Here is a 23,473-nt window from a genome sequence, read left to right as displayed (position 1 = left end):
GCAGATGCTGGGTACTGCAGATATTCTTCTGTTTATTCTTCCTGTTCTTATCTATCATGAATAGGATCGTAACAGCTGCTCTGTAGGAACTGGCAGCAGCCACTACAAAATTAATGGAGCCGTGCATTGTAATCCCCTTCATTGTGTTTATTTTCGACTGCCACCAGAGCTTATAACAACTGATCATCAGGTCATCAATATCAGGTTGCGCCAAACCCCATCCACCCAGCTATGGATGGGTCAACAATAAGTTGCGACATGACAACCCCTGGCTGACCCATAGCTGTATTGCACAATTTAACGTGACTTCTTCTGTTACTGCAGCTCAGCCAAACACAAATATACAACCGCAACAGCATTGGTTTTCCCCATGTACATTGATGCACATAGTGATACTGATGTACATTAATGGACCGCTGATCAATGAAGCCTTGGAGGAGGGAGGGGAATGGGAAGCAACTCACTTGATCGATCATCCATCAGCACGATCCCCTGCTTGTTGACATTGTACACGTTGTGCATTACATGCTTCCCATTTGTTTGCTTAATGTCCATCACTTCATCCAGAGAATCAAGTCCAAAAATCTTTCGTAAACTTTAAGACAAGGAAAAGAAACTCTGAACCCATAAAGTATTGATGTGAAGGTTTGATTTACTGAAATTAAGAGACTGATCTAAGTGAAAAACAAATAATACACATTGGAAAGCTTAAAAGGGAATGTGTCATCAGAAAGTGGCCTATAATAAGCCAGGTTTTTATGTTAAAATGAAGAAAATAGTGTCAAATAATAACAACATTCTTCATACCACTATCTATCTGAAAAAAGAAACAGAAAACCTGCATTATTCACATTTGCCATTAGGCCTTCTACTAGAGTAATACTTGTCCTGTACATGACACTTTTCAGCAGTCTCGCTATCATCACAGAAAAGATAACAGTTAAAGGTAACACGTCCATACAAAATAGATAACACAGGATCTAACATTCATTATTAGAGATTGTGGACAGCTATACAAATAATTTTGGGGGAAAGGTCTATGTTCAGGTGAGAAGTCTAAAGCCCCCGTCACACACCGCGATCTTGCTAACGAGATCACTGCTGAGTCACAAGTTTTGTGAGATCACTGTGTGTGACACCTATCAGCGACCGGCCCCCCTGCCGGGTATCGCTGATCGTGCTCGAATGCCCTGGATTTTTTTTTGATCGTTGGTCTCCCGCTGGCCAGCACGCATCGCTGCGTGTGGCAGGAGGGAGAGCAGTGATCAGCGAGGCTCCTAGCTCGTATCAAAGGTAAACAGCGGGTTTCTAAGCGCCGTGTGGGAGGAAACCGGAGTGTGGGAGGAAACTGGAGACCCCGGAGGAAACCCAAGGAAACATGGGGAGAACATACAAACTCCTTGCAGATGTTATCCTTGGTAGGATTGGAACCCAGGACCCCAGGGCTACAAGGCTGAAGTGCTAACCACTGAGCCACCATGCTGCCCCTAAATGATATTGCCCAGCTGACTTACCGTAATAGCGTCCTAGATTTCCATATTTCTTCAATGTTTTCTGCGGTTAACTCTTTTCGATATAGCAGCCGACAGGCTGGCACCTCTCCTATGGCTATACTGTGACGTTTATACCACATCTCAGAATTCTAGGGGGAAAAAATGGTCGAATTATTGCCAATATTTAGTATTGGAGTAATTTATAGTAATCTTTCCCCATTCCCCCACCACCATGTCCTGTAAGGTGGCTGATTAGTTCATAAGATGTTGCTTTATATGTAGCCATTATAGAAGTCGTTTCATTTTCTAGGAAAAAAAAAAATATTTATAAAGTTTATTCCCATTTCAGCCAATTTAGATGGGAATATCTGTCCCTCTGCTCTGACCATAGTTATGCAGAACACTGGAGACATCCAAGCAGGGTACACCTTGTAATGGTGGGATAGATTTTATGCTTTTTTACTTAAAATAGTGTTAACCAAGTACCCTGTGTTATTTACATGAACCGTTAACATTTACTGATTTACTTACTACAGGATGTATAATCATTCTTAATTTTTTTTCTAGGGATTTGTCTATGAAATGGCCACAGTGCAGGGCCGCCATCAGGGCATTACTGCCCTTACTACTGTATGGGGCCCGATGAACAGTAGAAAAAAGGGGGGCCCGGATGCGCTTGCAGCCCGGGTCCTCCTCTCTTGCTACTGCTGTTCGGGCTATAATAGTTTATGGCCAGCAGCCGCTGCAAGCCAGATACATAACAACACTGCAGTGATTTAAAACCTACAGTGTTGTTAGTGCACGCTGCGGCCAGAAGTCGGTGCTGTACTTTTAAGCAGCAGCAGGACAAAGTGCATCATGGGCCTGACGCAGGTCATGTGACACGCCGCACACTCTTCTTCATTCTGGAGCAGAGCAGCAACATGTCACATTTGTGGGAGACAGAAGATACTGAAGTCGGTGATGAGGCAGAGGAGGCGGGCAGTGTGTGAGGAGATGGGAATCTGCTGCGGTGAGGAGATGGGAATCTGCTGCGGTGAGGAGATGGGAATCTGCCGCGGTGAGGAGATGGGAATCTGCCGCGGTGAGGAGATGGGAATCTGCCGCGGTGAGGAGATGGGAATCTGCCGCGGTGAGGAGATGGGAATCTGCCGCGGTGAGGAGATGGGAATCTGCCGAGGTGTGGGGATGGGAGGCTGGCGAGGTGTGGGGATGGGAGGCTGCCGAGGTGTGGGGATGGGAGGCTGCCGAGGTGTGGGGATGGGAGGCTGCCGAGGTGTGGGGATGGGAGGCTGCCGAGGTGTGGGGATGGGAGGCTGCCGAGGTGTGGGGATGGGAGGCTGCCGAGGTGTGGAGATGGGAGGCCGCCGAGGTGTGGGGATGGGAGGCCGCCGAGGTGTGGGGATGGGAGGCCGCCGAGGTGTGGGGATGGGAGGCTGCCGAGGTGTGGGGATGGGAGGCTGCCGAGGTGAGGAGATGGGAGGCTGCCGAGGTGAGGAGATGGGAGGCTGCCGAGGTGAGGAGATGGGAGGCTGCTGAAACGACCCAAAAAATTGTAGAATTCCACTTTTTTTTCTCTTTTCAATTTCACCGCACTTTGAATTTTCTTCACATTTTCCAGTACACTATTTGGTAAAGCCAGTCATGTCATTCAAAAGTACAACTCGTCCCGCAAAAAACAAGCCCTCCTATGACAATATTGATGAAAAAATAAAAAGTGGGTATATATGATTGGGAAACATCTTTATTTGGGAAAATGCGCTACGCTCGCACTGCAGTGCATGGACTGGGCGCCGATCTCCTGGCCTGCATCCTCATACATGCTGTGAGGCCTCTGAGTTCTAGTCAGGAGACTGGCGGCCCGTCCATGCACTGCGGTCCAAGCACAGATCGATATCCACCAACAGCTTCATACATGTGAAGAAAACAGAGTACAATAATCTGCAATCAGAAATACAGATTATAAAAAAAAAGTCACAATCTGGTTTCAATTATTGTAAAAAAATGTATGTGACTCATTTCCTTAAAGAAAAATATACTTACAAAAGTATTGGGTACTTTAACAAATAATTAATAGGTTACAGTAGAGTAGTGCTCGGCCAAAAGAGTCTACCTTGTGGTGGCGGCTTAAAATTCTTTTGGCCAGAACAAAAGCTGATGGCTATACGTATGAGCTGGGAAATGTTAATGTGTGATTTGAGGACGGGGTGCAGAAGTGGAGTTTTTCCAAGAGTGGGCGGTGGGACTGTGGAAGATTTGAGGGGTGGAGGCGGGGCTGGGGTGGAGCCTGGACAGAGTCTCAAGGGGGCCCAAGAATTTTACAGTATGGGGCCCTGAAATTCCTAATGGCAGCCCTGCCACAGTGTGAACAAGCTCTTACATACCAGCTTATAGTCCAGCTCAGTTTTTTTGCCTTGTGTGTAAACATAGCCTAAAAAAATTCCCAGTGGGAAAATTACAGGAATTACTGTTTGACATCACTTCTTTTTTTTTTTCCATATTACAATCTTGCCAATTTTTTTTTTTTAATACGCATAAAAATATTATTTAAACAATTCTTCATTTTCTGATGTTACCTCCCTATTTTTTTAAATCAAGAAGAGTGTATTTATTGAGACATCAGTGATGACAAGCATAACAGTAGAGCAGGTACAGATACAGAATATGCCTTTAAAGCAAAAAAATCTATCATGCAAATAAAAACTTTTCATAATAGTAACTTCCCCTTGGTATACTGAGGTGGAAATTAAAATAGTAACATAGTAACATAGTTTTGAAGGCTGAAGGAAGACCTTATGACCATCTAGTTCAGCCTATTTTTAGTGAAGCTGTTCTGCATTGTTGATCCTGGGGAAGGCAAAAAACCCACAGAGTAGAAGCCAATTTTCTCCATAGGGAAAAAAATTCCTTCCCCTAAGCTGGGTCAACCATCTCTATCATATACCTATAATATACCTACCATCATATAATATTCCTACCTACCCCTATAATATACCTATCTATCATATACCTATAATATACCTACCATCTACCTATAATATAATATACCTATAAAATGACTCACTCTGGTTCTTAGAACTTAACTACGCACACAAAAGAATATTTAAAAGGGGTTGTCTACTACTAGGACAACCACTTTTCATAACCCACGCTTGGCTGTGATAAAAAAAAAAAAGCCTACAATCACCACCCGTGCCAGCGCCGTTCCCTGGGGGTCAGCAATCGCGCTCCCAGGGCTGTCGTGTGGTTGTTGTGACATGTGACCACGGCGCCTAATGAGCACTGGCATCACTGTCCCTGCCTTTGGACAAACTGAATATAAAAAGGAAATCAGATCAGCTGAAGCCCTGGGTCATGTGTCACAATAACTGCATGGGAGAGGGAGTGCTGACACTGTGGGAACAGCACAAGGGCCAGGGGAGAGTAAAGGATTTTCTATTTTATCGGGGCCAAGTGTGGGGTATAACAAGTTGTCCAAGTAGTGGACAACTTCTTTAAAGAAACCTTCAACCTAGCACTAATAAAATTGAAAATTACATCCGGCACCACCACCTCAGATACTACTGCTGGGCATTTACCAATTTTGCCAACAGCTCTCCTTTTGACATATACCTTTTCCTCCATTAGGACTGTATTGTTTAAAGGGGGTTAGCCACTACTAGGACAACCCATTCTTTATCTAACGGTTTGACCCCAATAAAATAAATAACATGGATTTTTGTGGTAACTCACCGTAAAATCCTTTTCTCCGAGACGCTCATTGGGGGACACAGGTACTGTGGGTATATGCTACTGCCGCCTGGAGGCTGACACAAAGTGAAAAAAAGAGGTTAGCTCCTCCGCCGTATACACCCTCGCCCCGACTGCGGGCGGAAACCAGTAGGAGATCATACAAAAATCAGACAACATCAACCTTAATGCAGGTAACAACATGTCTAGAAAATAACCACCCTAATTTCATACAGAAAGCATATTAATTAAATAAACAGAAGCCAACTTGGCTAACAGGGTGGGTGCTGTGTCCCCCAATGAGCGTCTCGGAGAAAAGGATTTTATGGTGAGTTATCACAAAAATCCATGTTTCTCCTTTGTCTCTTTGGGGGACACAGGTACTGTGGGACATCCTAAAGCAGTCCCTGGGTGAGAAGTTGACTCACCGATCCAAGCTACATGCAGCTCTTGTCTAAAGGTGCGCCAATGCTGCTTGGAGAATCCTTCTACCCTGGCTCGCATCCGCCGAAGCCTGAGTATGGACATTGTAATGTTTAGTAAACATGTGCAGGCTGGACCAGGTTGTTGCCTTGCAAACCTGTTCCGCCGAAGCCTGGTGTCGAAGCGCCCAAGAGGCGCCCACTGCCCGAGTAGAGTGTGCTCTGATCCCTGCTGGAATCGGGGCGCCCCTGACGCGGTAAGACTCCTGAATAACCAAACGAATCCATCTGGCTATGGTTGATTTTGAGGCAGCGAGTCCCTTCCTGCGACCCTTAGGGAGCACGAACAGTGCGTCTGACTGACGAAAGGGTGCCGTCCGTGACACGTACCTCCTGAGAGCGCTCACCAGGTCCAACGTATGAAGAGCCTTTTCCACACGGTGCAGCGGTGCTGGACAGAAAGAGGGCAAGACAATATCCTCATTAATATGAAACGAGGAAACGACCTTTGGTAAAAAAGGAGGAGCTGGTCTAAGAACCACCTTGTCTTTGTAAAAAGGTCAGGAACGGGGCTCGGCAAGATAACGCTGCCAGCTCCGAGACACTCCTGATTGATGTTATGGCTACCAGAAACACCACCTTCCAGAAAAGGCATGACAAAGAGACATCCTGAAGCGTCTCAAATGGAGTTTCCTGCAGAACACTTAGGACCAGGTTAAGGTCCCAGGCGTTCATAGGTGCCTTATAGGGAGGTATGTACCAAGTGGGAGACCCCCGGATGAAAGTCTTAACCTGCAAGTTGGTAGCAATCCTGCACTGAAAGAGGACGGATAAAGCCGATATCTGTCTCCTGAGAGAACTGGGAGCCAAGCCTGAGTCTAAACCAGACTTGAGAAAAGCCAAGATATTAGGGATGGAGAATCTCATTGGCGAACAACAGTTGCCCTGACATCATGCAAAGAAAACCTTCCAGGGGTGGTGGTAAACTCGTGCCGAGGTAGGCTTTCGGGCGCCAACCATCGTAGCAACCACCTTGCGCCCGAACCCCGCCTGCGTCAGAATCCAGGATTCAACGGCCAAGCCGTCAAACAAAGGGCCCCTGAGTTCGGGTGGCAGATCGTCCCGTGAGACAGTAGATCTGGGCGCTCTGGCAGTTGCCATGGCACGTCGACGAGCAGCTGCACCAGATTTGCGTACCACCCCCGACGAGGCCAGTCTGGGGCCAGCAAGAATCACTGGCACCCCTTCTGCCTTGATTTTCTTGATGACCCTCAGAAGTAGAGGCAGCAGGGGAAATAGGTATGGGAGGCGAAACTGATTCCATGGCAGAACCAGCACATCTACGACAATTGCCTGCGGGTCCCGGGACCGCGCGACGAACAAGGACACCTTGGCGTTCACCCTGGACGCCATCAGATCCACATTCGGTGTTCCCCACTGTTGGCAAATCTGCTGAAAAACCTCTGGGTGAAGTGACCATTCTCCAGACGCAAGCCCTGCCGGCTGAGAAAGTCTGCCACCCAGTTTTCTACCCCCGGGATGTGGACCACAGATATCAGCGAGCAGTTCCTCTCGGCCCAGCGAAGCACGTGCCCTACTTCGCGCATGGTTGCCCTGCTGCGGGTGCCCCCCTGATGATTTATGTAAGCCACCGCCGTGGCCTTGTCCGACTGAATCTGGACAGGGCGGCCTGCTAGAAGGTGATGGAATCGATGCAGTCAGCCGGATCGCCCGTATCGCCAACAAGTTGATTGGGAGGCGTGCCTCCTGCAGAAAACACCTTCCCTGGGTCGTGTGGTGGCGAAAAACCGCTCCCCAGCCAAGAAGGCTGGCGTCGGTTGTGACCACCAGCCACTGATCTGGGGGGGAAGGGTTTCCCCTGAAGCAGGGAGGAACTCATTGTCCACCACTCTAGTGACTGCCTGACCTGAGAGGACAACCGGCACCGATGATCGAGCGTGAATGGGTTCTTGTCCCAGGCTGACAAGAGGACGTGCTGCAGGGGAGGAAGATGAAACTGGGCGAACGGGATCGCTTCCATCATTTTCCCCAGAATCCTCATGCCGAAACGGATGGTGTGAGGGACTGGTTGGGGCAGTCCTCGCACCCCCTGCCGGAGGGCTAGGGCCTTGTCTCGAGGGAGACTTACCAACCCTCGGCAAGTGTCGAAGGTCATCCCTGAAAAGGAAATTCTCTGAGCTGGAACAAGGGATGACTTCTTTACATTGACCAACCACCCTAAGTGGGCAAGAGTATCTAGCGTAATGCTGACACTTTCCTTGCATGCCTGCCTTGAAGGGGCCTTGACCAAGAGGTCATCTAAGTAGGGGAATTCTACTATGCCCCGGGAGTGCAGGATGGCCATGGGGACTTGGGAAGACGGGAAAGAAAAAATCGTCTTGGGGGGTACCTGACAAATTCTATCTTGTACCCTGTGGACACCAGCTCTCTCACCCATGTGTCGTGTGCAAAATTGAGCCAGGCATGGTGAAACCGGAGTAGGCGGCCGCCTACCCTGCTGGTGCCGCCTGACAAATGCCCCGAGTCATTTGGCTGAAGATCTTTGGGACCTGGATCCTCTCGACCTAGACTGGTTAGCACGCATCCTCCCCAATGGGTTGGCTCTATATGAGACCTGTCGGTCCCTATTGTGATTGGGACGCCCTGATGTGGCGGAATTAGCAGCTGTCGTCCACCCGGGGTTGCGAAAGGCCCGAAAACGCGCCTGCAACTGGTGATGAAACGGCGGTTTGGCCTTTTGCTGAGGAAGAAAGCCACTTTTGCCTCCTGTGGAGTCGGAGATGAGCTGATCTAACCTCTCTCCGAACAGGCGGCCACACTGGTAAGGTAGCGCTGTCAAGGACTTTTTTGAGGCTGAATCGGCCCGCCATGTCCTTAATCATAGCGCTCTCCTAATGGAGATTGCATTTGCGGCTGTAAGTGCAGTGCAGTTGGCAGCATCTAAAGATGCATTAATCAAGTAGTCCCCCGCCATGGCTATCTGATTTTGGATTTCTGATACTTCCGCTGGTAGGTCTAGGTCCTGCAAGGCTCTTTTCAAAGTTTCTGACCAAGAAATCATGGCCTTGACTACCCACGTTGCTGCGAACGAAGGCAAGAGCGCTGATCCTGATGCCTCAAACACTGAGTGTGCCAAGTTCTCTATGAGACGATCAGTGGGATCCTTAATAGAAGAACCACTAGGCAAAGATAGTAGAGTTTTTGTAGCCAAGAGTGACACCAGTGGATCCACCGTTGGGGATTCCGTCCACTTTTTATGGAGATCCGGGGGAAAAGGGGTACTTTGCCTCGAGTGCCCTCTGACCCGAGAACCGCCTGTCCGGCCGTTCTCTGTGTCTTTGCACTATGTCCTCAAATTCAGGGTGAGTGTAAAATACTCTATGGGGACGTTTGACACGCTTAAATTACAACTTATGGCCCGCAGCCAGAGTGGAATCATCCTCAATCCCAAGAGTCTGGGTGACGACTTCTATGAGACTGCCAACCGTTTCCTGACCACCTGGCGTATCTAGGTCAAGGGGTATATCCGAGTCGTAGTCCGAGCCTTGATTGCTATCGACTGCTGGTGACGGGGAGCGAGAAGCAGAGCTCACGGATGCCGAGGCACCGGATGGACCGGGAGACGCCGTGTGAGTTCGTTACCCATGCGCCTGCCTGGAGTGAGAGCGGCCCCTGCAGGCCGGAGGCTCCTGTGAGGTAGAGGACCCCTCTAAGACAGGAGAGCAACTGTCCCTGACCGTATCTGGGGCCCGAAGGGACTCGATTGCTCTTGTAAGTGACGCCATAGATTGCGACAGTGATAATGCCCATTCCGGGGGGCCTGTTACACTGGGCTCAGTCGCAGGGGAGGGCTCCTGAGCGCGTTCGGACTCGCAGGCTTCGCATATCCGTTTGGTCTGCGCCCGCGGAAAAGCTGACTGACAGGAGATGCATGCACCGTATAGGAACGTATGTGTCTTAGATTTTCCTGACATGTTGTACCTGTCAGGTCTCCGTGCTGACAAAAAAAACGCCGGGGGGGGAGGGCGCTCTTTGTTCCTGATAGCGTGGCCTCTCGGTGGGGCAGCACTTACCCCAGTCCTGTGTCTCCTGTGTCCTCAGCGTGCGAGGCGTCGCTTTAATCTGCGCGCCAGTACAGCAGGCTGGCCCCCGGAAGAAAAAGAAAGATCCTGGGGGGGCGGACTTTTCTTTGCGGCCTAGTTCCGGCCTAAATTTCCTCCGGCGTCCGCCCAGGCCATGGCCACCAACCAGTTGTTGGTTTGGGGAGATCGGACCCCTTCCATAGGGTCCGTCGCCCATATCTCACCTCCGTGGTCTGACAATATCCCACGTGGCGGGAGAGGATACATGGAGGGGCACTCGCATGTGATCGCCCGTTGCTGGTTTGGGGAGATCGGACCCTTTCATAAGATCCGTCTCCCCTATCTCATCTTCATTGTGAAAAAATAGAACATCCAGAAAAAATCCCCGTTACGGGAGAGGATACGTGGAGGGACACTCACACGTGCTCGCCCGTTGTTGGTTTGTGGAGATCGGACCCTTTCAATAGGGTCCGTCGTCCCTGTCTTATCCTCATGGGGAAAAAGAAAAGAAAAAAAATAAATAAAATCAGTCTTGAGACAGACCGACGTGTGCCTCCAACAGACATTAAGCAAAAAACTGGCTTCCGCCCGCAATCGGGGCGAGGGTGTATACGGCGGAGGAGCTAACCTCTTTTTTTCACTTAGTGTCAGCCTCCAGGCAGCAGTAGCATACACCCACAGTACCTGTGTCCCCCAATGAGACGAAGGAGAAAAGGCTATACTCGCCTCCTGTGGCATCTCAGCTCCGGCGTTGTCTGCAATTGTGGTCCAGGGGCTCTCGTGCGGTTGTATGACACAAGGTGCCCAACGCCCAATCATCGCTGGCGTCACTGTCTCCGCCTTCGGACATGAAGAGGAAGACAAGGCTGATGCTGACCTCTGACTTCCTCTTCAAGTTCAAAACATCCGAAGGCGGGGCCAGTGATGCCGGCGATGATTGGGCGCCCGGGCACATGTCATACGAGAGCCCTGGGACCGCGAGTGGAGACAAGGCTTCAACGGCTTGGGAGGAGAGTACAGGCTACTGTATTTTATCTGGGCCAATCATTTAGATCAAAAAGGGTGTTGTGATGATACAGCATTTATTCTTAATTACCCATATGTCTATTCTCAGTAGGCCAGGAGGCATAGACTTCTCTTTAGGTTGACTTTTGAATTTCTGTTTTCCTTTGGTTGTTCAAGAAACAGACTATTGTTACTATGAGCCTATAAGATTGACTCGAGTCGAAGTTTGTTGCAGCATATTGTGTTGTAATCTAGTATGACAGGAAGGCAGGGTAATTGAACAATAGATGTTTGTTAATATGTTGATTACCTATTGTATAAGTCAAACTCATCCCACCTCCCCCTGACCTGAGCGACAGATGTGGATATAAAAAGAGAATTCTATCATTCTGCAAGAAGAATCAGGTGACTTGCCAGAGCAACAGCCAGGACAATATGGCTCAATCAAGAGGAACACAGATTTGACTTTCTACAGGATGTCAGCTTAAGCGACCATGGTCCCAGCTGGAAGAACAGATCTGCTCCATTGACCATCACTCAATCCATGGAACAGGTGCTCTATTGCATAGCAGATATGCAGTATTCAGTATGCTTACAAATACCACCAAGTCTTCCACACAGTCCAGTCTCGCCAGCCAACAGTCTGGATCACTTAATCCTCACCCTGATCCTCTTTCCTCCCACCAAGAAGCCGAGGACGTGGGGCAAGTGCAAATATGCCTGTTGCTGGAGCACAAGAAACATGTCCATCCATGATGTATAGTTTCCTGTCCCACTTTGCAGGTCGGCATGGTACATCACTTCTGAAGTCAGAGCATTGTGAATATGTGGTCGGTTGGATAGCAGATAATGCTTCCAGCAGGCTTGCCAGAACCACCCAGTCTTCCACAAGGTCCAGTCTCACCAGCCACCAGTCAGGATCTCTTAATTTTCACCATGATCCTCCTTCCTCCCACCATGTTGAGTCCCAGGAGATCAGTGATCCCACACTAGGACACTCCGAGGAGCTCTTTACAACATAATTTCTTAATTGTTGTCTCACCCTGCATGTTCCAAGAGGGAACACAAGAAGAGGATGGTGGGGACCGGCAAATTATGTTAATGGAGGAAGATGATGAGGAGACACAGTTGACAATAAGTCAGGTTGTTGTTAAGTCACCAAGTCCGGAGGACCAGGGTGCAGCAGTAGAAGAAGCAGTGATGGATGACGAAGTGACCGACCCAACTTGGGAAGCTGACATGCAGAGCAAGGCAAGCAGCGCTGAGGGGGGGGGGGGGGGGGAAATCAGCAGCACCGAAACAGGCAGGAAGAGGCAATGGGGTGATCAGAGTGAGAAGGCGGGCAAGTGTTCCTCAGACACTCCGGGATTTCTCCATCAAAGTTAGGTGTTCCCCAGTCTGGGACTTTTTTAAAGAAAGCTCTGAAACAAAAATAGAACTACACTTACCAGTAGTTGGGTTTCTAAGACCCTCCACGACAGCACACAGGAGGTTGCCTCCCCATCCTAATTAGGGACTGGAAACAAGAGGTTAAATAGCCCTGCCCTTCCTTTAATCCACAGTGTTTTCCAAGGACCACATAGAGTGAATGCTTGAAATATTATTTATTCATATAAGTCACATGAACAAAATTTGTTAGGGGGGAAATTACCCGTGCTGTTGTGGAGGGTCTTAGAAACCCAACTACCGGTAAGTGTAGTTCTATTTTCTCTAATCCCCTCCACGACAGCACACAGGAGGTATACCAAAGAATAATGGTTTAGGGAGGGACCACAGCTTGCAGGACTTTCCTGCCAAGGGCTAGATCTCGTACTGACATAAGATCTAATCTATAATGCCTAGTGAAGGTATGGACTGAAGACCAGGTCGCATCTTTGCAGATCTGCTCAATGGATGCATTAGTCTTTTCTACCAAGGAGATGTTCTAGTGGAGTTGGCTTTCAGGGATACCGGAGGAGGTAGATCCTGATTTTTATAAGCGGCCATGATTGCTTCCTTGATCCAGTTAGCTAGGGAGCTTTTGGACGCTTTTTTCCCTTTGTTCGGTCCGCCATACTGAACAAAAAGATTTTGATTTTTCCTCCAGAGTTTTGTCTCTTCCAAATAGACCAGGACTGCTCGCCGGACGTCCAGAGAATGGAATCCACTTCTCTCTCATCCTTCGGGTTATCGCAGAAGGAGGGCAGTATTATTTCCTGGGACCTGTGGAAATCCAAAGACACTTTTGGCACAAAGGAAGGGTCTAGTCGGAAAATTATTCTATCGTCCAGAATTCTTAGATAGGGCTCTCTGATGGACAGAGCCTGAATTTCGCCCACTCTTCTTGCCGTTGTAAGGGCTACGAGTAGTGCTGTTTTCCAGGATAGTTTATCTATCTGGGTCTGGTCGATAGGTTCAAATGGAGGGTTCGTTAGACCCTTTAGTACTATATTCAGGTCCCATGCTGGGACCATGCTGGATTTATTTGGACGGATTCTGGAAGCTGCTGACATAAATCTCTTGATCCATCGATGCTCTGCTAGGTTTTTGGTCAAAGTAAGAACTCAGGACTGATACTTGGACCCTCAAGGTACCTGGGGATCTATGGGAGTGGATCCATACCATGCTGAGAAAGTCTTCCATATTTTGGAATATATGGTGTTTGAGATTGGTTCCTACTTTTTTGTAAGGTGGATAACACCGCATCTGAGAGGCCTCTGACTTTCAGAATTGTGGTTTCAGAAGCCGGGCTGCCAAGCTTAAGCTGTGAGACCATCACTCCTCACAAGTGGTGTGCTTTATACATTTATTCCCAACGCGTTTCAAAGTTAACAACTTCTTCCTCAGGGGATGACATGTATACATGTCATCCCCTGAGGAAGAAGTTGTTAACTTTGAAACGCGTTGGGAATAAATGTATAAAGCACACCACTTGTGAGGAGTGATGGTCTGGCAGCGCACGCTTAATCCATAAAAGTTATTTTCTTTGAATCTGATGATTTATGGCCACGGCGTGGTCATTTGGATGTGCAGCAAGCTGACCTTTGTTCCTTTATGTCTGATACTCTCCTACAAAAGGGGAGTATAACGAATTACTTTACATTCTCAGTTTCTCGGGTAAGACCCTATTGCGCTCTTTTTCTTTCAGTTTCTACTAAGCTTAAGCTGTGGGGAGCCGGGTGAGGGATGGGACCTTGATGTAGAAGGTTGCGGTTCAAAGGTAGGATCAGGGGACCCTCTGAGTTCATTAGTTTTAGGGCTCTGAACCAGCTACTTTTTGGCCAGAGAGGGGCGATCAGGATAGTGTTGACCCCGTCTGTCCGGACCTTTTGCAGAGTTTTCAGTATTAGGGGAAATGGTGGAAAGGCGTATATATCTCTGGAGTATCCTCGAGTGGGCCTGGGCCCAGGGGACCGCTTGGATGCAAGAAGTCATTGACCCTAATGTTGACATGGCAAACCTTATGGTCACTGTTTTCTAACTTTTTAGAGTCCGAACTTTTGATCTCACGCCCACCTGCTTGGTGGATGGAAGAAAGGATATTTGGTTCTGGGAATCTAGGAGGATCCCTAGAAAGACCTTCCTGGTTGAGGGATTCAGATCTGATTTTTCCCAATTTATTATCCAGCCTAGGGATGCCTGGGTCTCCAGGACTGATTGCAGGTGTTGTTTTAGAGTGGTGTTGGAGGGAGACATGACCAGGAGGTCGTCCAGGTAAGGGACGACACATATGTCCTTTCCTCTGAAGAATGCTACCACTTCTGCCATTATTTTTGTAAATGTTCGGGGTGCCGAAGACATGCCGAAGGGCAGGACTCTGAACTGGAAGTGGTGCACTTCTTCGTCTAGAGTGACCGCGAACCTTAGATATTGTCAATGAGATGGATGGGTACGTGGTAATAGGCCTCTTGGAGATCTATAGTGGCCATGGCAAAGTCTTCTCCGATCAATGGTATCATGGTCTTTATCGATTCCATCTTGAAGCGTTGGTACCGGACATCTTGGTTCAGCTTCTTTAGGCTGATGATGACCCGATATTTCCCACTTGGCTTTTTTTACTAAGAACAGCCAGGAGTAGTGGCCTTGACCCTGCTCCGATTCTGGAACTGGTGAGATCACTGCCGATGACAGCATCTTTTGGAGTTCTGAATGCAGAACTTTTTGAAGTCTTGCCGAAGGAAGATGTGTTACTTCCAGGTTTTGAGGAGGGCTGGAGGAGAATTCTATTTTTACTCCCCATCTGACCAAGTCCAGGATTCTTCGATCGTTTGTTATCTTCTGCCAACTCGGGAAGTAGTTTGCGATTCTGCCCCCTACCTGCTTGGCGTCATTTCTTATCTCTGTCTGAGCGGGAGTTGTTAAACATTCCTGCCTCTTCCGCCTTTTGGGTAGCTCCATCGCCCTGTTTTTCCTTTACCCCTGTATTGAGGGGTTTGAGCTTGGGATGGGTGATAGGGCTTTTATTTGGACGGTTTCGGCTTGGGAAGATTTTTCTTCTTGTCTGTCACTTTCTCTAATAGTTCGTCCAATGCCAGACCAAATACGTATTCGCCCTTGAATGGAATAGAGCATAATTTTGATAGGATATCTCCACTCCACATTTCCAGCCATAAGGCCCTTCGGGTGGTGTGGGAAAGCACGAATGTTCTTGCCGCAACACGGACCGATTCTGCTGAGGAGTCCGCTAAAAAAGCTCCTGCCTTCTGTAGAAGCGGTAGAGAAGTTAGAAGATCTTCCCTCGGAGTTCCTCTTTTTATATGGTCCTCTAACTGCTGGAGCCAGAGGTATAGGGTTCTAGTTACACAGGCCAATGCCACATTTGTTTTTAAGGAAGTTGCTGAGGCTTCCCAGGACTTCCTCAGTAGACTATCCATCTTTCGGTCAAGCGGGTCCTTGAGCTGCGAGGAGTCCTCGAAGAGTAGCGTAGTTTTTTTAGCTACTCTGGCTACCTGGATATCTACTTTTGGAATCTCAGTCCAAGGTTTCGAGGCTTCTTCGTCCAGGAGAAACCGATCCTTCATTTCGCCTGGGATACTTAGCTTCTTTTCCGGGAGTTCCCATTCTTCCAAGATTAGACTCTGGATATTATCACGGATAGGAAAAACCATTTTCTTCCTGGACTTCAGGCCACCAAATAGATCATCCTGCACTGAGCGGTCTATCTTCTTCTACTCCCATTGTGTTCCTGACTGCTGAGAGTAGTTCCTTCATATCGTCTGAGGAAAAGAACCATCCCTTACCATCCTCTGTCTGGGTTGGGGTTAATTCACCCCCTTCCCTCCAATCCGCTGAAACCGATGACTCGCGTTCGGAATATGAGATGTCCTCAGGGGCATATTTTCTCTTCCTTGAGGTTGAGGGCCCCCCCCCCCGAATGACTGGGAGAAGGTAGCCAGGGACGACTGGATTTTCTGTCGCATCATCCCTCTCTATCAGGGATGGTAGTTCCTCCCGGACGATTTTTGCCGTGCATTGCTGGCACAAGGTCTTTTTATAATCGGAGGGGAGTTTTTTTTCCTACAGATGGCGCATTTGCGGCTTGTAGGTTTTTCTTCCGTTTTTGGTGTAGGATCCTGTTCTCCCTGAAAGAGAGAAAAGGAGGGGGCCCCTAAGAATGGGTCCTAAACCAAAAAGGTGTATACCCTTTTCCAAGTGTACTCACTGGGCCAGGGTTTGTGCTGGGCTCTACAGAAGCAGCTTTGAGGGAAGACACATCCATCATGCAGACGTTAGTCCTACCTTATGGAGTCTTCCATCAGGGTCCTTAAATCGGAACCGAGATCCAGCATTTCCTTACCTCATCCAATCGGATGAGGTCGCTCCCCCTCAGTTCCTGGCGCCACCTGTCATTTTTTTTTTAAATTTCCCGCCAAGATGGTGGTGCGTTCCACTGTGGAACGCAAGGCGGAAGGGACGTCGCGCCTTCGGACCCGGCGGTGAACGTCACTTCCGGTACATGCCGCTCGGTTAGAGACGAGCATGCAGCGCGCGGGGGGAGTGGATCCTGGGCTGAGGAGCTACGGGAGGCCCCCAGTCCGACTCACGATCCAGCACTGCCGGAGCGTCGGAGGACGGTGCGGGTCCCGCCAGCGGCGGGAGCAGCGTCCGGGGAGGAAGGTCCGGGACGATCGACCCCGGCTGCCCGGCTCACAGGTAAGAAAACTCCGGGATCTCGCTGGCCCCATCCACGGAGCACACAGAACCGCTTCAATCACTATTAGGGACAGGAAAACACTGGGGATTAGAGGAAGGGGAGGGCTATTTAACCTCTTGTTTCCTGTCCCTAATTAGGATGGGGAGGCAACCCTTCTGTGTGCTGTCATGGAGGGGATTAGAGAAAAAAATGGCCATTTGCAATGTGTGTATTGCCAAGATCAGCAGGGGCATGGTCACTAAGAACCTAACCACCACCAGCATGATCAGGCTCATGTCATCTAAGCACCTGATTTGGTGGGCCAAATGCCTGGGTCCCTGATTGGTCCCAGCAGGTGACACCACTCCCTCTTCCCCTATGCTAGGTGCTTCCCAATCCCCTGTCCATGACCCTGGCGCAGATGCCTCCTGCCCTGCACGTTCTGATGCACCATCATCAGGCACTTCCAAATCCTTGTCCCAGAACAGCATTCAGTTGTCTCTACCCCAGGCCTTGGAACAAATGAGAAAGTTTGCACCCATCCACCCACAGGTCCAAAAACACTAAATAGGCACATTTCCAGGCTACTTGCCGTGGAAATGTTGTTTCGGCTTGTTGACATGGAGGATTTCTGCTGACTCATGGCAGCAGCCGTCCCTTGGTACCCTGTCCCAGCCGCTACTTATTCTTCTGGTGTTGCGTCCCAACCTTGTCCAGGAACATCACCAGTGCTCTTACCAACGCGGTTACTGGGATTGTTCACTTAACGACTACACGTGGACAAGCGCTTGGGCGCAGAGATGATACATTTAACTGACGGCACACTGGATGAACATTGTGGAGGCTGGGTCCAAGTCCCAGCATGGCATGGCACATGTGCTCCCGATACCGAGGATTGCTGGCCCTACTTCTATCAGGGTTTCCCACATCTGCTCCTCTCCATCTCCGATATGGTATCTCAAAGTCGTCCACATCAGCCTGATGCTGGGAACTCTGCAGCACTGCCTCAGCGAAACGGCAACAGGCTCTGCTGAAGCTAATAGGTCTAGGAGACAAACTGCACACCGGAGAAGAATTAGTTACCGTGGATTGGGTAGCAATGTGGAGGAGGTTGAAGTGGAGAGTCGTCATCATGGTGGAAACAGGGAAGTGTTGGCTTTAGAGACCTTGATACATATGGTAGACTTTAAGTACCTCTGTCTTTCTAGTGACCCTTAGCTTATCCAAACAAAAAAAAAAAAAAAAGTACTGGTTGTTTACCCTGCTAGACCCACGCTACAAGGAGAAGTTTGCCCATCTCCTTCCATAGAAGAGTTCTACTAAAATGTTGCGATTCCAGAAATCCATTGTGGAAAATATGTTGAAAACATTCCCATCAGACACTAGCGGAAGGGGGCAAGCTTCCTCTTGTCCAACTAAGGAGGGGAGGCGAGGGGGAGACACAGCAGAAGCAGGGGTACATTGTCAAAGGCCTGGGCCAATTTCATGACACCCTCCCAGCATCCACGCCATGATGACCGGGTATTTTGGACAATGAGGGAAAAGTTTTCAAAGATGGTCATACCTGGCCAACCAAACAAGCATACGCCCTCATTCATCTTCAACCTTCAACTATTGGTTATCAAAGGTGGACACCTGGCATGAGCTGTTCTTTTATGCCTTGGAGGTGTTGTGCTGCCCTCCCACAAGCATCTTGCCTGAGTGGGTTTTTAGTGTCACTTGCGGGAGGGTGTGGGGGTCATAACAGACCGGCCGGTCACCAGAGAATAAGGAATAAAGCCTGGATTAGCCCCCACTTTTCTACACCACCAGATGTTGCACATTAAATGTTTTTAGTCTCCAAAATTCAATGAGGCCCTCCAGTTCTTGCCTTCAAGGGTGTGTGGATGACCCTCCTTATGCTCTTGTGGCTAGTGCATGCTGCGATTTTCATGGCCAGAATAAGTTCGTAAAAAAAAAAAAAAAAAGCCGCTTATCTGCACTGTCCCATTGAATAACATTTATCCAAGCGCTGGACAGCCCTCAGATTGAAAATACAGTCATGTGAACCTGCCCTAAAGATTTAAATGGTTGCGTTTCTACGATTCGATTGCTTGAGCGGCAACCTCCAGAAAGACCTGAGGCGTATGCAAGCCACAAAATCAAATCCATACCAGAGCAATTTGTCTTGTCCTTGAAAACTGAAGTGCTGATATGTGGAAGGAGAGGAAATGCCTTTGATTAACATTTTCCCTTATCTCACCGAGGAGTGAATATATCAGCATAATTGGGCATCAGCCGTGCAGATGAAAGTGCAGCAGGAGGCATCTTAGAAAACATTCTGTAAATTAGACAACACATAACATGGTGCAGTGACATGAGGAGGGCACAGAATGTTCGCCCCTTAAGGGACTACGGCAAGGGAGACGTCTTTGTAATAGGTTATTCTCATCACATCCTCTCCTTATCATGTAATGCATTTTACAATCAGAGGTCAGAAGACGTTCCCCACTCCTGAATGCCGAAATCCCCCAGCTGTGGCTGCCCAAGTATTGGTGCATTACAGGGACAGACCATCAATAGTAGTGAAATCTGATGCTCTTCGACAATTATTCACATACAGCTGATACAAAAACCAATACCATGGTAAAAAAATAATACAAACCATTACAAGAGGTTTCACAGGAATATAAGCATGTGACATCACAGACTCTTCATCAGACCAGCGAGGGAATGGGAGAGGGTCCACTCTTTGCTGAGGTCTTTTGGGGTATGGTTTAAGAGGTGATGTTGGCGGAAACCTGGAGTTAAATGTAAAAAAAAAAAAAAAAAAAAAAAAAAAAAGAGAGAGAAAAACAATCAAGAGATGAACAACAAAGTTACAACAATTGCATGATGCCTGGGATTGGAGGACAGTTGGGCGTCAGGGAAATTATCACATGCCCCTTGTCTCACAAAACCACTGTAATATTATTTCTCACTTTAAAAGGACATTTATGGCAGCTCCTCAACACACCTGAGGAACCCGGGCTATGCTAGGTCAAGAATAGGAATCCATTGCCTTCTACTACGCTGCTGCGTGACCCTGGCAGAGAATGAATAGTGAGGGAGCAACATATATCTATCTATACATACATACATACGCATGTTTCTCCTTTCACTTTTATGGAAGAATTAAAGAGATCACCACAAAATTGCAAGTAATGCCACTGGGGAAGTACAGAAGGAATGGCATATTTAACGGGAGAATGGGTGCTGCAAAGAAGTAACGACGATCGTTTCGGGCAGAACAAGCGCTTCCACGGGTGACCCGTGGAAGCGCTTGTTCTGCCCAAAACGATCGTCATTACTTCGTTGTAGCACCCGTTCTCCCGTTAAATATGTTTTTACAATAAAGCCTTGACTTCTTTGCCCGGTGAGTGCCATTCCTTCTGTACTTTTGCAATGTGGATTTGCTTTTTTCTATGAATGTACACCTAAGGGTTAGCAGTTAATTGCCGGCTGCGTCTCTTTCACACATATCTAAGGCGGTTTGGAGGTTATGACGGTGCTCGCCTTTCAATTCTGGACTTTGCAATGCCATTGGGGGCCAATTTGTAGATCGCTAGAGATCAGACTGCTAGCAAGGAGCGGAGGGGCGCATGCTCAGCACCCACGCCTTTAATTGTCTATGGGACTGTCAGAAAGAACAGTACAGTGCTCAACTATTTCTGGCAGTCTCATTGAGCATACAATTGAGCATACATGCATCACTCTGTTCAAGACAGGACTCTGCAGGGAGTCCAAGCAGATCGAGTAGTAATTAGCAAGTAATTTTTTATCATGTGGATATGGGATAAAAGGGGTTTTCCTTAAATTGCAAATTAAAAGGAGTTGTGTCAAGATTAACCTTCAGGAGCACACAGCTGCCTGTCTCCAGCTTCCTGCTTACCAGGATTAGTGCACTCCTGAGCTGCTGTACCGAACTCTCTCTCCCAGTCGGCAAGCAGAGGTAGGTTTACCACCACAGCATGGAAGCAGCGCAGGGGCACTCATATGGAATACTGTGTCCCGCTCTGTGCACCATAGTTTAAAAAAAGACATTGAAAAACTGAAGCAAGTTCAAAGAAGAGCTACCAGGATTGAGCGGACTGCAAACATGTCCTACAAAGAACAGTTAAAGGATTTGTGAATGTTTAGCTTGCAAAAAAGAAGGCTAAGAGTAGACTTAATAATAATAATAATAATAAATTTTATTTTTATAGCGCCGACATATTCCGCAGCACTTTACATTTCAGAGGGGATTTGTACAGACAATAGACATTACAGCATAACAATAATCACATACAGTAGATTATAACAAATACCAAGAGGAAAGAGGGCCCTGCTCGCAAGCTTACAGTCTATGAGGAAAGAGGGAGACACGAAAGGTGGGTGGTAACAGTTACCCTGATTGTATGGACCAGTCATAATGTTAAGTGTGTAACAGTACAGACACAGAGGGCTAATGGAGGCATAAAGCATGTGGGAACATGATGCGGGGAACCTGGTTATGGTAAAACTTTTGGCTCTGCCACACAGGGATAGATTAGGTTAATGTGTTGGGGTGGTAGGCCAGTCTGAATAAATGCGTTTTCAGGACACGCTTAAAATTGTGGGGATTGGGGACTAATCGTATTGACCTGGGAAGTGCATTCCAAAGAATTGGCGCGGCACGTGTAAAGTCTTGGAGACGGGAGTGGGAGGTTCTGACTATTGAGGATGCTAATCTCAGGTCATCAGCAGAACGGAGGGCGCGGGTAGGGTGGTATACTGAAACTGACTTAGTTGCTGTCTACAAATATCTGAGGGGATATCACAGTATAGAGGGATCATCATTATTCTCATTTGCTCAAGGAAACACTAGAAGCAACGGAATGAGACTGAAATTAGAAAAATCTTTTTGACAGTGCGGGTGAGTGGAACAGGCTGCCCCGAGTGGTGGTGAGTTCTCCTTCAATGGAAGGAGGCTGTACACACATCTGTCTGGAATGATTTAGTGAATCCTGCATTGAGCAGGTGGTTGGACTTTATGACCCAGGAGGCCCCTTCCAACTCTAACATTCTCTGATCATGCATCCGTCTCCCATAGACTGCAACATTATAGAAAACAATTATTTTAAAGGTGAAAAAGCACAAAAAAAAGTACTTAAATGGATATGTGCTCAAATGTGTATAAAACGGATACCAATTTGACTTTTGTTTTCCTCACTACATTCTATGTAAAAACAAAACTGATATGTCAAGTGATGTGAGGCAGTCCTAAGATTTTAAAATCAGATGATAATTAGCTTTTTAGAACTAATCCTATATTTTATGGTTTCACATTTTTGTTTCTTCTTCTTGGTGTCTTTTGTTGAAAATTAAAAAGAGGAAGGGGGTAAACAGGTATCCTGAACATCAAAGACTCGACCATGCAGATAATTTACTGTCACGGCGCTAGTCCCTGCTCCTGCTTACCTTGCTGCGCGCTCGGTCCGGCGCGCTCCTGCTCTTCAGCGCGCCCCCGCGCCTGGCCTCCGGCTCCCTCGGCGACGGGTACCAGCACACAGCACGCGGCCTCCTGAATCATGTGACGCGCTAGCTCCGCCCCCAAGATGGCGGCGCCCACCGCTACATATGCCCGGCGCCAGCTCAGGTAAGACGCCTGATTATCATATACGGTGACGCTGTCTGCTGCGGTGCTCACTGTCTCGGGCCCCTCTCGTTCTCTGTCTGTGTATGTTAGTGCTGTTCGCTGCCTGCCTTCCCCGGTCTTTCTTTCCAGTGCTCTGCCCTCCCAGTCTCCCTGAGGCTTTCTTCCCTCTGTCCTGCTCCCTGCGTTCTCCTTCCCGTTTCGGTTACCTGCCGTCCTTCTCCTTATTCATCTGTGCTCCTTACCTTTCAGCCTCCGGTCCTGTGCTCCCCTGGCTCTCCAGTCCTGTACCCCACTGGGCCCCTGCATTGCCCGGTGCCTCGCTTATTGTCCACATCAGTACCTTCCTTCTATTTGCCTCAGTCGTCCCTTTGGTTCCGGCTGTTGCGGCTCTATCCCTGGTGGCATGTCCCTAACACTCCCTGTATAGGGGGTGGTCCTCACCTGGGCTCTCGCCCCCAGGGGCTCTGGAGCCGTGACCCAGAGGGTCCACTTTCAGGTACATCTTTATTTTCCTCTAACCGTAACATTTACATTCACAGAGTTTACCTGTACAGGCTGTTACTATCCTCAAAGTCTTCTTTACCCCATCTTCCTTTCACATCCTCAATTACATGGTTATTCAAGAACTTCTTTAATAGCTGGATTGTCTGACCTCGAGTTACTTCTGGACCAAAATTTTGGTTACATTGGAGTAGTTCATGCAACCAATCCACGGCTTCTGTTGCAGTGAAACAGCGATCATAGGTTTTAAAGTGCAAGCGATGCTTCTTCTGGGTCATCCCCGAGCGGAAAAGTTCAATTGTTTCATTCCACTGAAAGAACAAACGAAGATTAGAACCTGAACAGCAACAGGATAAGAAAAATTAGTATAACAATTATATTCTCTTTTTTTTTTATCTGTGTATCTTATCAAGCAATAAAAGGGTTGTCCGGTCTAGAAAACCTATTATATACACACATTATTTATAAATATT

At 48.1% G+C, this 23,473-nt stretch overlaps 1 protein-coding gene across 3 annotated transcripts in view; it reads right to left on the bottom strand.

The window, feature by feature from the left end:
• The window catches only part of DEPDC1B (DEP domain containing 1B), an 82,530-nt gene that overhangs the window by 36,313 nt on the left and 22,744 nt on the right, over positions 1-23,473 (bottom strand). For all 3 annotated transcript variants that reach the window (XM_073584283.1, XM_073584282.1, XM_073584284.1), the window contains exons 2-5: positions 23,046-23,311; positions 19,509-19,644; positions 1,515-1,642; positions 465-595 (exon numbers count right to left, since the gene is read on the bottom strand). In XM_073584283.1, the coding sequence (XP_073440384.1) occupies positions 465-595; positions 1,515-1,642; positions 19,509-19,644; positions 23,046-23,278 (628 nt within the window). In that variant the 5' untranslated portion in view covers positions 23,279-23,311. The remainder of the gene's footprint in view (positions 1-464; positions 596-1,514; positions 1,643-19,508; positions 19,645-23,045; positions 23,312-23,473) is intronic.

The sequence above is a fragment of the Dendrobates tinctorius genome, unplaced genomic scaffold (assembly GCF_039654945.1).
Source record: "Dendrobates tinctorius isolate UK_male_01 unplaced genomic scaffold, ASM3965494v1 ptg000083l, whole genome shotgun sequence".
Classification (NCBI taxonomy): domain Eukaryota; kingdom Metazoa; phylum Chordata; class Amphibia; order Anura; family Dendrobatidae; genus Dendrobates; species Dendrobates tinctorius.
Note: the sequence above shows the minus strand (reverse complement) of the source record. Positions and strands in the feature narration are given on the sequence as shown.